The sequence below is a fragment of the Carya illinoinensis genome, chromosome 15, assembly GCF_018687715.1.
Source record: "Carya illinoinensis cultivar Pawnee chromosome 15, C.illinoinensisPawnee_v1, whole genome shotgun sequence".
NCBI classification, from domain to species: Eukaryota; Viridiplantae; Streptophyta; class Magnoliopsida; order Fagales; family Juglandaceae; genus Carya; species Carya illinoinensis.
The window spans coordinates 33,747,605-33,764,932 of NC_056766.1; the positions used below are offsets into that span (position 1 = coordinate 33,747,605).

Consider the following 17,328-nt stretch of genomic DNA (forward strand, 5'->3'; position numbering starts at 1 on the left):
GTGGCAATAGCATTAGCTGAACAATGAATCCCTCCCAACATGATGCAGACGTGTTGAAGCTGTTCTACTCAAGCCACAATGCCCAGGTGCACATTGTTATAGATGTCATGATATAATTTTTAAATATAGAAGAGCAGGAAAGGTGAACAATTTGAATGGGGTGGACATTTTCAATTAATGTTTAGAAGCAAGAAATGTGTTTTATATATTTAGTAGTTTGTCAGTTGTAGGTTTTGGGTTCAAATTGGTCCACCCCAATGTATATAGCCCATAACTATGTTAATGTGAATTTCCCACTGGGTTTGGATGAATGAATGTATTTGATTTATTACATTAGATGAAAATGGTGTTTAAAGATTTGATTTATAATGAAAGTTCCAGGATTTTTCTTTATATTTCCTATTTCTAAATTGGGTGTTGGATAAACACTATAAGTATTATATAGCAATGGAATAGAAAGAATCAAATGTTTATGTATGATCATTTCATTTAGGTGAAAAACTTGTGGTGATTATTATAATGTGGATTATGATTGAAAAGTGTTCCACAATGAATGATGAATTAATCTTAATTTAAATGACTTAAATTAAGTGAAGTTTAAGATATTAAAAAAAAGTTAATTGATTATTATAGGCTAGGTAATAAATTGATTAAATAATTATTTAGTAACTGACATGAACAGAATAAATAAAAATTATATTTCAGATAAGTTTGAAAATAACCAACGTAACTGGCAAGATATGGAAAAAAAATACACCAAAAATTCAATTCCAGCGATTTTCACAGTAATTGCAGCGCTTCTGAATGCTGCAATTACACTTTAACAACGATTTTTCATATAGCGATGACCACATTCGCACCAATTTTTTCCTTATTTACAGCGCTTTTTATTCTATTTTCAGCATTTTTATTACGCTGCAAAATATTTTTTGCAACAATTTTTAAATAAATCGTTGGAAATATATCGTAGCTATTAATTCCAGTGATTTTTACAATAATTGCAGCGATTCTAAATGTTGTAACTACCCTTTAACAACGATTTTGCATACATGGATGATATACATATGCAACAGTTTTTTAGCATATTTGCAGCGCTTTTTGTTCTATTTTCAGCGTTTGTATTGCGCTGCAAAACATTGTTTGCAACAATTTTTAAGTAGATCGCTGGAAATTTATCATATCAATTGCAGCGATTTATATAGTTTTTGCAACGATTTTAAATGCTGTAATTACATTTTAACAACAATTTTCCAATCATGGATGCCCACATTAGTAACAGTTTTTTCTATTTGCAGCGCTTTTTGTTCTATTTTCAACGTCTAAATTACGTTGCAAAATATCATTTGCAACAATTTTTTAAATTTTCGCTGGAAATACCGGCTATCAATTCCAGCGATTTATAGAGTATTTGCAAGGATTTAAAATGCTGTAATTGAGATTTCTCAGCGATATATCTTTATGGGCATGGGGAAAATTACAGCGATATTGGGAGTATTAGCAAGGAAAAAAATTCGCTGGTAAAGGTATTGTTAGCAGCGAAATTTTTTTTATCGCTGCTTTGAGCAAAAAAGACGCAATAATAGCGGCGAACCTGCAAGGAATTTAAAATCGCTGGAAATGAGTATATGCAACATTTTAGATGGTTTTTTTGCAACGATTTTAAGCGCTGCAAATGACCTGATTTCTTGTAATGACATTTGATGAACATATTTGATATACCATTTTACTTTGGTTAATATAATAATTTTCTATTTTAACCGTTGTAACTGTCCTGAACGATTAGAATTTTTGAATTTCAATAACTGCTCATGTTTTGACCTTTATTTTTTAAGTAATAAATACTATTTTGCTAAAATAAGTTCAAATTAATTCTTTTCTACTTCATCTTCATTTTCTGTTACAATATTCAATATTGTATCATGAGGGCGATTGTTGGGTTTCCAATTGCAAAATTGGTTCTTGGAGTAGGAAACAGTATTTGTCAAAGAGACTGTGAATAGATTACAATATCTCTTCATCTATTTTTCCATTTCTTTCCTAACAAAAGAAATCACTGAAAATTTGCATAGAATTGTTAATAGATGGTTGCTATTTTACTAAGAAAAATGATTTGTGTAATTTTAAAATGTGTAAGTCTTACACACTCATTTTTTAAATAATGAACTAATTTAAATAAGTTCAAATTAATTCTTGAGAAAATATCCCGATAAGTGTATTATTCTTTTTTGTTTTTCTTTTCTGTTTTCATTTATTTTTTAAACATCATAAATATTTAAAAATAAATAAAAAAACCACAAAATCATTAAAAAATATTTCCTTAATTACTAAGGCTTGGTTTGGATTGACAGGTGATCTTATCTCATTTTATCTTATTTTATCTCATCATTACAACTTTTTCAAATTCCTATACAAAATATAATAAACAATTTAACCTTTTCAAATTTTAATTCAACTTTTTCAAATCTCAAAACAGTAATAATATTTTATTTAACTTTTATCTTTCATTTAAAGTCATCTGATCATCTCTGAATCTAAATTAAGAAGTACAAAAAAAAAAAAGTGTCACGACTCGTGTCGGACCAACTCTGGGTAGATATAGCATTTAATGTTAGGTCACATTTTTCAACATGAATTAGAGATGCTTGCAAATCTTAAAACTGTATATATTATTAGTTAGGTTGCTAAAGAGAACGTTGATCATAAGAATTTTGTTTGCTTTTTTTTTTTTTTTGTTTTTTTCATTTATTGTAGAATAGTAATACTACTGATCCATTAGTCCGCCGTCAAGGTTGAAATCTTGGATCCGCCACTTGACGACGGTGCCATCACAATGCGAATGCTTCGTCAGTATTCCTGCAACTCAGAGAGTGCTAAAAATCCCAAACGGCTTCAAGCAATGACGTTTTCGGCTTCTGTCCAGCCGAAACACGTTTCCTTTTGCAAAAACCCACGTTAACTGTGTGTTCGGTTTTATTTTTTGGAGCTTTGTACTCTCATTCTATATATGTTTGTGGGAGAATCAGGCCAATCCGCCATGGCTGATGAAGAATGAGAGCTTCGAAGCTCTTAAACCCAGAACTCAACCCCATTTTTATTGGCATAGAAAACTATATATATATGTAAAGATCAGAAGATGGGTTTGTTAAATCTTGGGTTCGTACTGACCGTGGTGATAATTGAGCCCAAAACAACACGATATAAAAATCACCAGTGCATAATATTTCCACAGAGATCCATTTTAATTCAACAAGTGAAAGGTGTTTGGTTTTTTTAGAGCATATCATATTCATGAGTGAGAGATCCTACATATCACCAAAAGTAAAAAAAAAAACCTGGCTAAGTTTATAGACAAGAGGATAGCATCACCAAATTTTGAAGAAAATGGGGTTTCCCTGCTATATATATATGTATGTATGTATGTATGTATGTATAATACAAGGCTAGAAACTTTCATGAACATGAGAGTTCATTAATTCTCAAGGAAGAAGAGTTCTAAATTAGTAAGTGATACAGTTCCACCAAAATTTCAAGTAACTTGGTTTTAATGCAACGATATTATTAAACTGTGCAATGGGATATGACTTTTCTCCTCTCAAATCCCTTATCTTCCCTCAGAAGAATCCAAAAAGCACCCTCATTGTTTCAAGGCTACAAGATTGTGCACATCAAAAACTCGATTATTGAGACAGCTACCAGGTTCTTACTACAAAACAGTACTGGGCTGACTACAGAAATTTGAAGATTAATACCAGTACTTGTCAGTCGTCACTGCTTCAAACATTTTACATCCAAAAAGACAAAAACAACTACAAAGACAGAAATCAAACTGATAAGATCGAAGGGACTTTTTAACAGTAGGAAGAAGAGAAAAAAGTCTGCATTGTGTCCTGCTATACAAGCTTCATAAACTAAATGAGAAGTTAAAGAAAAGAAGAAAGCTAAAAGAAGTAGCTCCCAATAATTAGAAGGTGAATTCAGGTACAGAACCATAGTCTTAATCATGCCAGCAGAGAAGCATGATAATACATCTTCTGAATATGTAAAGCCTACCTCTTCCTTCTTTAAGAAAACCACTAAGCCCTTTACATGGAAGCTTTCTCTTGGAGCCTCCAATATTAGCATTCTTCATCTTCATCTCTTCTTCTGTATAATGGGGATATTGATTCTTTTAATTTTTGTTCTTTTGTTTTCTTTCTTCCTCTTGGTTTCTTCAATAGAGCTCTCTTATCCCTCTTCTTCTTCGGCTTCTTCTTCTGCTTCTTCTGTATATATAGATCAGTTTTGGACTTTGGGTGTGAAGTTCCTCAATCTCAAAGTAATGATGAAAGGAGAAGAAGAAATTCTGTTGTTATATATAGGGATGCCAGTAGAAGAACCGGAGGCTGGGCGTCAAAGGCATGTAATCACTAGGCACTGCACTTTGGGTCCCAACTAACTGGCAAGCACACTTGCACGAGATCTAGAATTTATAAACCAGTCAAATCTCTCTCTCTCTCTCTCACTATAGAGGCAACAAGGGATAAAAGCAATGAAACGAGGAAATATGCCATCAGCAAAGACTTCTGCATCCTTAATGGGACTGCGTGCACCTGTCAAAGAGCCAGAAATGTGGAAAATATGCCATCGTGACGATTGACCGTATAACTCTCGAACAAAAATTTATATATATATATATTTATAATTGTTTTTATATATAATTTTTTATATATTTTATTAATACGATTAGTTATATTTTTTATTTAAAATAATTATTTTAACTAATCATATCAATAAAATTTATAAATAATACATAAAATTAACTATACGTAATAGATATTAAAACTTGCTAGAATCCTGATAATAATAATAATATATTCATTTTTTACAAAAAGGACAAAAAAAAAAAAAAGAGATCAAAAAGGTATATTGACAGAAGTGTATATATTGATATATATATATATATATGATTTGGTAGGTCTGGTTTTGATTTTGGTACCAACGACTATTAGCATAAAATTCTAAAGCAATATTGCACATAAGTGTTTTGTGTATGTGTATGAGAGTATCTGTAGAATAGTGGTAGGATGTAGAAAAGACAGACATAGCTGTACGCATGGTACGGACAAGATAAGGGAGAGCACGAGATGTTCAGGGGAGGGACATATTCAGTGTCTGTAGCACGGAGGACAGCCTAGTTTATCACTCACTGTGAGCCACATACTCTTTTGTTTGTTAAATTGTCACCTCTCGTTTCTTTCTATCCATTTGCCCTTTAATTGCCTTACCCTTTTTCAGGGTTAGAGATACAGTAGATCTAGAGTTCTTTTCCCAATTTTGACTTTCTTCATGCCTGAAATGACCCAACCGTTCTGGCACTTATATTCTCTTGTACATTTCATGCCATTTTTAAAGATAAAATGACTTTGAACCATTCATGAATCTTTTCAATTTCTGTTCAATTATTGTAATATGAGCAAGTCTTGTAGACTCTCTTTAAACGAAAATTGATATTCTCATCACTGAATGGATTTCGAGAAAAGTTACTAATTTTTTTTATTTAATGGTTATGGAATTTTTTTTTAAATTATAATTTTTTGTAAAAAAATATTTAAGGGTTTTAAAAAATATTTGAAAAAAAAAGCAAAAAAAAAAAAAAAAAAAAAAAAAGAGTTACACTCTTAAGTGTAGCAATGGCTAAAGATAATAGGTTACATTTAAAAAAGAGTTTTTTTTTTTTTTTTTAGACTTTTCTTATATTGGGGTCTCATATTTTACAAAGACTCATCATCCTATAATATAATATTAAATAATTAAAAATTATTTATTATATTTTATTTGTGAACCTATTATTTAATTGATTGTATCAAAAAGTATTAAGAAGATAATAATAAAAATTATAATAACTAGATTTTTCCTTATACAAAAAATTATGTCGAGACTTATACAAATCATCAATCTTAATAATATATATATATATATTATATGAATGCCATACATTTCACTTGAAACCATTCATTATAATGTGATTTTTTATATAATAATTCTACTTATTATCTTCACAAACTACACATCATATTTATTTATTTTTTCTATAAAAAATATATAATATATGGATGGTAAATTGAACAATTCTATTAATTTAACAAAAATAAAATAAAATAGAAAATAATAAAATAATATTAAAATATATGGTATTAGATGATAAGTAGCGTCTTTCTTTTATATATATATATATTGATGCAGTCCAAACCCGTGGTGGCAGCCAACACAGTGAGCGGCCTAGATGGAGTCGCCCTCCTCTGGCCACCATGGGAAGTGCGGTATTGTCATTGTGGTTTTCTAGCCCCTAAAAGTGTTTTAATTTTGGGCCACTAGAGTCTCTTGGGATAGCTTATATATTTTTTGCTTTGAATAATATATTTATTTTTTCTTTCCAACAACAGAAATACTAAACTCATTGAATGTGTTTTGAATTTGTGTCTTGATTTTATTTTATTTTTTACCTAATGATTAAGAAAATATTTTTTTAGTAATGTTGTGAAATTTTTTATTTTTAAAAAAATATTTAAAAATATGATAAAATAAATAAAAATAAAATAAAATAAAAAACTTCTTTTTGCCTTCTTCTGTGAATCCTCGGGCTACTCTTCCAACAATTCTAAAAGGGTTTTATATTCAAACAAGAGAAATGATATTTATAGTTTTGAAATTACAGTACGTCTTTGTATACTCTTTTTTAAAAAATAGATAAATTTAATATTTATATAAAAAATTATTTTTTAATATTAACCAACACTTTAATATATATATATATATGTGTGTGTGTGTGTGTGGACTGCACATTCTAAAATTATAAATAACATTAGCTTTCAAATAAATATACTGAATTTCAGTGGTCCAAACAAATTTTAAAAACTCTATATCAAAGATTTCTAGTTGGGGGTCCTCTTGCTCTTTACCATGGTAGTGTAGGGGTCCATCCCTCATAAGAAGCCTCGGTGGAAGATCCTATTTCTTTACTCTAAAATAAAACTTTCCATTTTACTAATAATAATAATAATAGAAGAAGATATTGTTTGGCTCTCAATTTGAGATGATGACATGATAAATAATATTAATGTGTTTTTTTTAAAAAGGTTGATAAATTTAAAATCTACATAAAAGAGTATCATTTTAAGAGTAGATTATTCCATGAAACGTGCACATTTTAAAATTGTATCAATTATATTTTACGTAATATTAATTAATATCTATCGAATCCAATTAATTTTGAACAAAATGTGCATTCAAAATGTTTAGTTTTGACAATGTGTATATGTGAAACACCACCAAGTGTATCTCAAAGTGCCCAAAGTCTTTTTTCGCATCTATCTTATTATTATTATTTTTTTAATTTCCTTATTGTTTATCTATAGAGATTGAGTTCTTTTTTTCTATAAAGAGTGATGTTGAGTTTCTGTTTAGATAGAGAGCGTTATCTCTTGAACTTTTTTTGTAAAGAATAATAATAATAAAGAAGACCAGATTAGTTACAAAAAGAAATAATATACTGATAGAGCTTTAAATGTATTATTTTGATTTATAATATCATGTTTGATATAGAGACATTCCGACATCTAAGAATGTATCTGGTCATAGATGATAATTTTTCTGAAGAATGAATGATGACAGTTTAAAAAAATTAAAAAAAAATAAAAAAAAGCCCAAAGTCCATTACCTTTGGTGGTTCACTTGAAGAAATGTTATAGCGAAGAAGATTCTGTATAAAGTAGTTATCTATTTAATGGACTGACAATTTTCCATTCCATTCACTTTACAATCAAAATCTTGGATTTGCTTTAAATATATTATATCTTCATCAACACATAAATAGTCTTATCATTTAAAGATGAGGGAAAAGGTCGCCTCCAAGATAATCTATCCTTACCATTATTACCCACTTTTTACCCATCGAACATATGTATATTGATAGTTACCAGGAATATGACTGAAAGATGTCCCAAAATCAGGAATAATATCACTGAAAAAGGTGGCAAAAACCTGCTACAAAAGCCTCAGAAAAGAAAAGAAAAAGATAAAGAAACTATGAAGTAATGGCAGAAGATGCATGGATTTCATTTTAATGACTGGATCCTTGACCTTCTTGATTATGGCCGGTGGCCCGGTGCCGGACCCCTACCAGGAACTGACACCTCCGGCCAGTACCGAAGCTTTGTACTTACTATGTATATAGAACTAGAAATTAGCGCTGCCGGTGGCCGGACCCCTACCCAAAACTCATGAAGAGAGAGAAAGAACAGACTTGGAATCCTTATCCCACTAATCAAGTACTGCAGTATCGAATTTTGTTTGTCCCCACTGATGGGTACCATTTTTGTGTCATATTTCATGCATTTCTCTTACTGTCTCAAAATAGCTTGACCATCTTTTTCTTTGTTTTTTTTTTTCAAAAATGACAATAGCAGAATGCCAAAAACTGTCTCAAAATGGCAAACCTGCATCACTGCATGCAGAAAAGCTCTTTACTCTTTGAAGGGAAGCTCAGAACACCGCCAGTTTGATAAATAAGCCTCCCTGCCAACTTTAATGCATTTCTGTTTCATACCTTTCACAAAACAGTACAATATTGACCATAAAAATGGACACCTTCAACAGTTCTGCTGCCAAGTTTTATATATTAGAAATACTTTCACTGTAAAAAAATATATAAAAATAAATTTACAAACTGATTTAACTTGATACGGTATATCAAATTGATCTAACAGATTTCATAAAATCATATCAGTTTATGAATTTAATTTATATAATATTTTTATATTCGTAACAGTTATTTATATATATATATAATACCCAAATTCTCCAAATGTACTGTTAATTGCTCAGTGTATGGTAAACATCACATCATCTACAACAGTGTGTGGATGGACAAAAATACAGCAGTGAGAGTACTTCATTGTGAGTCAAAGAAAATGAAAGTGAGATGTTGTAAAAGCTGGGATGGAAATTAAGCAATTATGCATCTGTCATTATCTGTCCATTTTTCAGACTACATCTTGCGTGTGCCATAACAGGCACCCCCACATCCATAGTTATATTGCTTAGCCATTTGAATCTCTTCAAGGTGACAGATTTCCTAAACTTTCTCTAAATGTCACTTGAGAAGGTGAATAAAATAATAAAAAATTCTACTCAGAAACCTTATATTATATACTTGTTTTTATTTATTTTTTGCTCAACAGATATATAGTATAGAGTTACTGAGTAGAATAACTTCAAAACAATATGCATTCCGATCGAATCGATAAGACCACTTGAAACACATGGGTCACATACTTTGCTTTGGATACTAAAAAGAATAATGATAGCTACGCAACATTTTTTACCTTTTTGGCATTTAGTTGAACCTTTTTAACCTTTGATGTTAATTGATAGGAGCATATTTGTTGGGATTAATTAGCTATCAACGGTTAATTTGAAATATAATAGCAAAAGTAAATAAAAAAAATTCGACAATCACACAAAAAATATTAAGATTTACGTGATTAGACTTAGAAGAAGCCTACATCTATTGAGGAAGTCGATTTTATAGAATTCACTATCACAAAATAGAGTATAAGAGAGGTATCATAAATTCATCCTCAATTCCAAAATCCACAATACATCCAATGAGTTCTTAAAATCTCACAAAATGAGTTCTCTTTCTCTTTTTTCTTTATCCTGGCTGCTCAAAGTCACAATCTAATGAGTTCTCAAAATCTCACAAAAGGAGTTTCCTTTCATTTCTCTTTATTCTAGCTGCTCAAACTCACAATACAATGAAAAAATAGTATGTATTTATATTGTACAGCATGGAAAATCCTAATTATGAATATTTGCTTGAGTGATGTGTCAAGCGAACAATCTGCCTGATGTTCGCTCGAACTGACCGCCGAGCAAACAATCTGACTGGAATTCGCTTGAACGGACTGTCGAGAAGATGTCAAGAGAACAATTTGTCTGAAATTCACTAGAGCGGATTGTCGAGCTAAGGTCGAGTCATAGTTGAGCCAGTGTCGAGCCACAGTCAAGCCAAGTTTCCAAAATGGCATTTTCAATAAGAGTTAAGCCACACTCAACAATATTAAAATTAATCAACTACTCCCAATCACATTGTCGACAAAGTTACAATTAGTTGCTAATTATGTTTAATAGTTCATTTAAATGACGACCTTTTTACTTTCATAAATGGATCATTCTTTTATTTTTATGGTCGATTCCACACCACCAACCATTCATTTGAAAAAGAAAAAGAAAAAAACTAAAGATTTAAGAAACAATGTGATGGTGAATAGCTTGTGAAGCCCAACGGTTGGTTTCTATTCATCAATATTTAAAATTGAGCTTATAAAATAAAAATAAAATTGAGGTTTTCAAAAACCAAATGATATGTTAAAAATAAAAATAAAAATAAAAAGCCAATGTTTTACATTTTGAAGCACAAACCCAAAACGAGTAATAATCATTGAGGCCGGAAACTTCCAATAACGCGGAGGCCGAACACAGACCGTCGGGATCGGTGCTGGTAACCGTCCACCGCCAGTCAATTGGTGTCACCAGTTTCAAAGGGGTCGAGACCCGTAAGGGTTGGTTTTCAGCCCAAAATACTCTCAGGCCAGCATGCCTTTGGTTAGCATTATATGCTACGAAGGCTTTTGGTTTTTTAGCATATGCTACGAAGGCTTTGAGAAAACCACAAGATTCATTTTTGGTAGCTTGGAGGTAAACTTACTCAATGTGGGGATAGAAGACAGATCTAAATCCTAAAATGCATTGGAGAGACAGAAATTAATAAAACCAACTACTTTATGTTAAGGGGTTCTTATTATATGCATTTGCAATGATTTTCTGGTCATATATGTTTTGGTTTTAGAACCTTTTCTCGACAGATCAATGGTTCCATTTTCAGGTCATATATTGTTACCTGACCACCATTACCAATTTACCAGTGCTACCACTTTCAACCATCAGCAGTGCTCGTTTTACTGCAGCTATGCACAATGATTTTACCTGTATGCAATGAAATAACAAATGGGAAAATTCTCGTTACAAAAAAAAAAAAAAAAAAAATAATACTAATAATAATAAAATAAAATAAAATAAAAAAAGAAAAAGAAAAAATAACTCAATATTTGAATCTTGTGGATCTCCCCTCCATCTAAATTGTTGACAATGTCATTACAAAAATTGAGGATATAGCAGACCTTTAGATCCGCTATATCATCAACTTTTGTGAGGACATGATCAATGTTGAAAATTATATATGCATGTGTATTATGTATTGAAGATAAACAAGGCAACGTATCTACTGAAGACAAACAGGGCGAGGTGGCCAATGGCTAGCCCATGCACATATGGAAAGATTACAAGCAACGGCTACTAACCATGACTACGCACCGCAAGCTCTCAACACTTCCAACGGCTATCTTACATTCATTTTAGGAAATCATTTTATTTTCTTCCCATGGTAGAGAAAATCTCTTTTTCTATGTAATATCTTCTTCTCATGTATTCGACAGCTTCTATATATATAAGAAAGAGGACTCTCAATACACTCTCCCGTTAAATGAGAATTTTCTCCAAACATCTTAAGGGCAATCTTCTTTATTATGGTGGACCAAAAACATAGTCTAATCACTTCTTTGCCAGAAAGAAGTGCAGAGAAGACTCGCATTGACCACGGTCAAAACAGAAATCATTCCATGAAAATCTGTAAACAACAAAAAATTTCGAAGTATTTGTTCATAAATGAAAACAAACATGATTGCAACCTCAAAGCAAAAATAAAAAGAAGAAAGAAAATGTATTAAATGAAGACAAAAATTTACCAATGATCATCATCAATCATGAGAGTTGAAAGCAACTGTGTCTTCATGCAATCGATATCCTTGAGCAATTTCTCATTCTCCTCTTTCCCTGCCTCTATCTCGACTTGTAAAGCTGCATTAGCAACAACTTGCAACATATCACATACTCAGTGAAAGAGGACATGAAAGGTCAACAAGTTCAAGTGTAAAAGTTTATCCAATTTGTTACAACTCAATATCTAACTACTGCTCTGAAAAAATTATTCTAGCAAAATTTATATCCACACTTGAATCTATCCCAGCACAATACCCAAGGGTTACAAAATAAGCTGCTTCTTAGAATTCTAGTGGTGCATTAGAAAGAGCTGATTTTTTGTGCAATTATTAACTATTTTTGCTACCTTCTATGTTCTGTTTTATTTCCTTTACAGGGTCTTTTAATATGATTTTATCCACACTAATTTCCTGTCAATTGGGTGTTAGGAGTCTTCTTTTTTTATTATTAGAATCCTTGTCGTTTGCTTTAGATCGGTTACCTATCTAATATCATTGAGTTTATCATGGAGCTGTTCTCAAATTGAGAATTTTTTCTTTCTCCGCCCATCTTGTAGTGTCCAAAGATTCAGAGGTGGCTTCATTATTGCTTGTGCCACATCTTGTGATATTAGAGCCTTGTTATTCCTTCACTTGGTGGACAATCCTTGGTGACAAGACTTCCAAAATAGGGAGAACACTTCTCTGCACAATTCCATAGAGCTTGAGAGAGAAAAGGTGAGAACCTGGACTCTTTTTGAGAGTTCTCCAAAAAAGAAGTGAAATTAGGAAATGGAAAACCAAATGAGTGTATATTACTTTCCATCAGTATGCCTCAATAAAACCCTTCTAGAGGTAATCCCACACTGCCACAAGCCATCATTTCAATTCTTCTACAACATGGTGTGAAGTATCGAGCATGAAATTTGGAAATGTTGTGCAGATATTGTGGACCATTTGGAGGATCTGATAGTGGAATCCTTTGTGCTGAACAAAGCCCAAGTTGGTTTGCCAGTTAGATATCCTATGTGAAAAATCTTATTTGCAAATTTGTGTGGTGATCTCCTAGACCATATGTTATATACATGGTTATTGCTATAATTGTGTTTGTTGAGAAGTTTAACATATTTGAAATAATCATCTTGTGGGTTGGAATGTGCTCATCACCCTTAGCTTTTGCAATCTATATGATTGTTACATGAACAGTGCGTAGGAATTTATTGATGGCTGCAGAAGGCCTTGAAATAAGCTAGTATTTTCAAGAAGACCTATTTATCTTGCCGCTAGGTCCAGTAGACCACATACATTTTTAAAAAATATGCTGCAGATCGCTACTTTATTACTTCCTATTTTCAACTATCATTGCAGCCGCATTTGTAATCTGTGAGGAAGTTGAAACCAAACATTCTGTTTATTTGCAACTTAATTTTGAATTTCAAAAACCTAAGGAATTCGCTTCATTGCATTTTCTAATCAATCAACACAATGTATCCGTGAGAGAGAGAGAGAGAGAGAGAGAGAGACCTAATAGGATTAGGAAAGCAATCAAAGAGTGTTATACAACTAGATAGTCATTAAACAACCTAATTTTCTTGTCCAGAAAAAATAATCATCCTTTTATATATAAATGGAGTGATAGAAGTTGTAATTTCATTTTATCCTTGCATTATATAAATTACAAACAAATAATAAGCTGGACTCATTAATTAATTTAAAAGCAATAGACATATAAGGATATATTCAGTACATAAGGGAAGGGAAATAAGGAGTGTAGAGTGGTAATATAAGGGCATGGTCAGTTCAGATATAATGCATCCAAACCAAAAGAAAAAGAAAGCAGAGACATTAAGCTATATAACTTTATGCAACTATGCTTGCAAAGCAAAATCAACATTACCAGAGTTAGCATTGTGAAGTTCTTCAAGGATTTCTTCCACAAAAACCAACATTGAATTCTTCAAGCCGTTATTTTTCTTATCCAGCAGATGGATTTCATTTTCAAGGAACTCTTTCTCCAACAACAAAGGCCTCAGTTCATCGTTTTTCCCTTTGTCAATGTCCTTCTGGAATTCTAAGCACAGAGTGGTAAATCCTTCCCTGAAGAGAAACATCAGTGTCTAAGCAACATAACAGTCAAACTTAGAGCTTGAAGTTTCTAATGCCAATCTCTCTGGTACTTCCACATATTAGAATAAGAAAAATGTTATGAGAGGCTTCAACTGAATTACAATTGATTCAGCAGATTAGGGTAATGATATGAGACTGCAAAACCACTACTGAATTACAATCATGTATAAATTTACACTTGATATCTAAATTTCAAAAGTTCTCTATGATTTAAATAATTCAGACTCCAGAGGAACACATCACCATGTCATGCCAACTTCTGAAAAGTGCAACAACATAATCACATCAAAATTTTGCTATTTTAGTCCAAGCAAAGGGATTAAAGCAGGCAGCCACAGAAGATGACTCATCCACAATGTTTCCTCTGCCCCTTGCCATTCCCTCCTTAACATCCATCCACTTGCTGACCTACCTAACCACAGATACATGGTAATGGGGGATGTAAAAGAATTTAATGAAAAAAAGAAGAAAAGAAAAACAGTGTTTGACATCACACACAGAAATTCCGTTTCAGTTTTGTAGAGAGAGAGAGAGAGAGAGAGGGATAATCTGAGGCCGTCATATATGGCATAAAAATACTCAAGAATGACCCGTGTTAAAAATGCCCTATAGAATCAGAACAGAGATTCCACACTAAACTTGCAAAGAATTTGGTCAATACCGCTTGTCATTTATTCTTTTTAGCGTCTCGTCCCGTTCCATTCTTAGACAACACAATTCCTTCTCCAAGGAATTCAGTGAGGTCCTTGCATGTGCTTTAAATGAAGAAATGAAACATGAATTAGAAGAGCAAGAAAGTAACAATTCTGCCTCAAGGACAGACACAAAAAGAGAAAAACAATATTCAAAAGAGTCTTGATTGAGATCAAAGGCATATGAATTACGCAAGTCTGACCTTAGATATTCAACCAAAATCAATTGCCCTCAGCTGGTCTTGGAGTCTAATTGACTACATTCTGCCAAAGACTAAATCTTAAACAAGTTGAAGGAAATTGACCTTGATTCTGTCAATTTTAGTTCTTAAGAAATGGCCTCAACAATGGTGCCTTGGAGAACCATCTCTGTGAATTTTGTTCACAGATCTTTCACAAAATCATACTTAATGCGCTCAGGAAAATTGGAAAGAAAGCATGTTAACCCTTTTTTCTAATCAAGAAACCGTGAACGCGGTCATCCCAGCAATACATTACTCGCATGGCTTTTCTTGCGAATATAATCCTGATTTTTCTCTTAAAAAAAGAAAACTAAACAAAAAAACCTTGCCAACAAACTCATGCGTCTTGACAAGTTCAAAAAATAAATCAAAGAAAGAACTGACGAGAAGAATGAACTTACCAGTAACGGTGGCGAATCCATCGATTTCAAAGTGCGAAACGTAAAGCGTCTTTGAAAGCTCCGATTCTCTAACAGCCAAGGCGCTCTCGATCTCTGAGCACTTGAAGATCTCCGCTTCTATCTCGCGTGTAATCTGAATGTTCGCCTCTATTTCTTGATTCACCTACAAGTTTTAGCGATGGACGCCTAGATTAAACAGTGGATATAGAGCGGGAAGGAGTTATCGGTGGGAAGGGAAACATACCTGATCGAGCATGTCCTTGAGGGAAGAGATCTGGCAGAGGATCGCTCCCGAATCCTCCATTTCTCGATCACTCTTTGTTCAAGTTTTTTGAACTCCCTAGTCCTAACGACTCCTTTCTAATTTACCCGCGTTTTTTCGTTTCGCTACGTTCCCCGCCCTACCGCCTGGCGAACTTGTTTGTTTTTTACTTAAATTCTGCCATTGGTTTATCTGCTTTATGCTTTAGGGTCGCGCTACTGTGCCACCTCCCGGTGACCGCTGCAGCTGACTGCCTGACGTGGCATGCCACGTGGTATTAAAAAAAAAAAAAAGAAAAGGAAACGGAAACGAATTCGAACGAACGACTGAAAATCACGTTAAGAACCCTTTCAGCTAGGCCTGTGCATAAAAAGCAGTGGGCCGATCCGTCCGCAATAATCGGCCTGAGCCCAACCGACAAAAGTCGGGTTATTTGGATCCACGTCATTTGCGGGTTGAACCAAGTTGATTATCGGGCGAAACCGATACCGTCCGTGCGTTTTGATCCTTGAACCAAGGCAGAGTCCCGACTCCCTCTCCCTCTTCCCTTCGTTTCACAAGCCCTAGCCAGTGCACCACTCCGTTCGCCGTCGCCGTCGCCATTCGCCGTCACTGTTGGGAATCGCCGTTCATCGTCGCCGTTTGTATTCGCCTTTGTCTTCACCGTTCAAACCAGGTAGTCCCTCTATTTACCGTATTTCTCCCAAATCTTTGTGATTTTGTGCTGAGTTTTGCTTAGAGGATCACGATGCTTGTATTTCTCTTCAAGATGAGGATTTGGTTGAAGTGGGTATTGATTTTGTGCTGGGTTTTGGTTGAAACGATAAGATATGCTTTGAGAGTAAACAGGTCTAGTCATTTTATGTGCTTCTTGTTACCCTGTACCTTGTCTTTTTCAGCAACTTGCCAAACTAAACTGTTAGTTTATCCTGAATGCGTCCAACATCGTACCAGTACTGCTCTCGTATATTTTTATCAACTTCGTCTTCCACTGCTCTCTAATTGTTTGATAAAGGGTTTGGGAGGACATGAATTTGATCTCCAAGCATTCTTCATTGAGAAGGCCGGGGAGCAAATTCCATTGCTCTCTATTTCCTCCTCTTGCTTGCTCTCGCTCTGTTCACTTGCCTCTATACTTACTTTTTTTAATTATCCTTTTAGCTTCCTTCTTTTGATCACCAAATATTTATAACACGAAATTAATAAGTCTAAAGGTGCTTAAAAAATCACTTTTCAGGATGATCTGCTTCTAATTAATTTGGAAATAATTGGAAGGGTTTTCTCTTTGTTACTGCTGTGAAAGCATGTTGATCACGTGGTAATTGCATTGACTTTTCTTTAACTGTTGTTCAATAGTAAGTAGTGTGTTTACAATGTAAAGAGACCAAAAAAGGAGAAGAAGAAAAGAACGCAAACATCAGGGTTTATGGGTATAATGATCACCAGGGGTCATTTATGTGAGAAAATGTTAGTTACGTATACCCATATGGTTAAGTTTTGAAGATAAAGATTTTACTTGTAAATATATATGGTAAAGTACTCATGTTTTTGCTGCAAGGAGATTATTTTATACGAAACACATTCCTTGATCATGATCATGTCATGATATATCGATGATGAATATATATATATATATATAAAGGAATTAGCATGCATGCATTCCCAGCACAAATTCGATTGACATGATCTTATAAATAGCACAGCTCATTTCTTGCATATATAGTTTCCCAACATTCCTTGAGAGTTAAG

General features: G+C 33.1%; 3 protein-coding genes across 5 annotated transcripts in view; 1 reads left to right on the forward strand and 2 right to left on the reverse strand.

Annotated features, from left to right (window-relative positions):
* Positions 1-3,734: 3,734 nt before the first annotated feature.
* Positions 3,735-4,481, reverse strand: LOC122297833 (small polypeptide DEVIL 4-like). Its single transcript, XM_043108036.1, has one exon. It carries the CDS (start codon positions 4,133-4,135, stop codon positions 3,995-3,997), a length of 141 nt encoding a protein of 46 aa, XP_042963970.1. The 5' UTR covers positions 4,136-4,481; the 3' UTR covers positions 3,735-3,994.
* A 5,120-nt stretch (positions 4,482-9,601) lies between these two features.
* LOC122296265 lies at positions 9,602-15,928 on the reverse strand. 3 transcript variants are annotated; one of them, XR_006238448.1, is made up of 7 exons: positions 15,562-15,928; positions 15,318-15,480; positions 14,644-14,737; positions 13,753-13,952; positions 12,359-12,842; positions 11,844-11,955; positions 9,602-11,025 (listed from the first exon to the last, which is right to left on the reverse strand). XR_006238448.1 is itself a non-coding variant. In XM_043105825.1 (6 exons), exons 1-6 carry the CDS (start codon positions 15,619-15,621, stop codon positions 11,022-11,024), a joined length of 633 nt encoding a protein of 210 aa, XP_042961759.1. In that variant the 5' UTR covers positions 15,622-15,928; the 3' UTR covers positions 9,602-11,021. The 3 variants fall into 3 exon arrangements, 2 of the variants coding, with proteins under 2 accessions (XP_042961759.1, XP_042961758.1); XM_043105825.1 differs by lacking the exon at positions 12,359-12,842; XM_043105824.1 differs by lacking the exon at positions 12,359-12,842 and having other exon boundaries at positions 11,844-11,970.
* Positions 15,929-16,106: 178 nt separating this feature from the next.
* Positions 16,107-17,328, forward strand: part of LOC122296263 (microfibrillar-associated protein 1-like) — an 8,916-nt gene continuing 7,694 nt past the window's right edge. The window contains exon 1 of the mRNA XM_043105823.1: positions 16,107-16,255. The gene's annotated coding sequence lies outside the window, so the exon portion shown is untranslated. The remainder of the gene's footprint in view (positions 16,256-17,328) is intronic.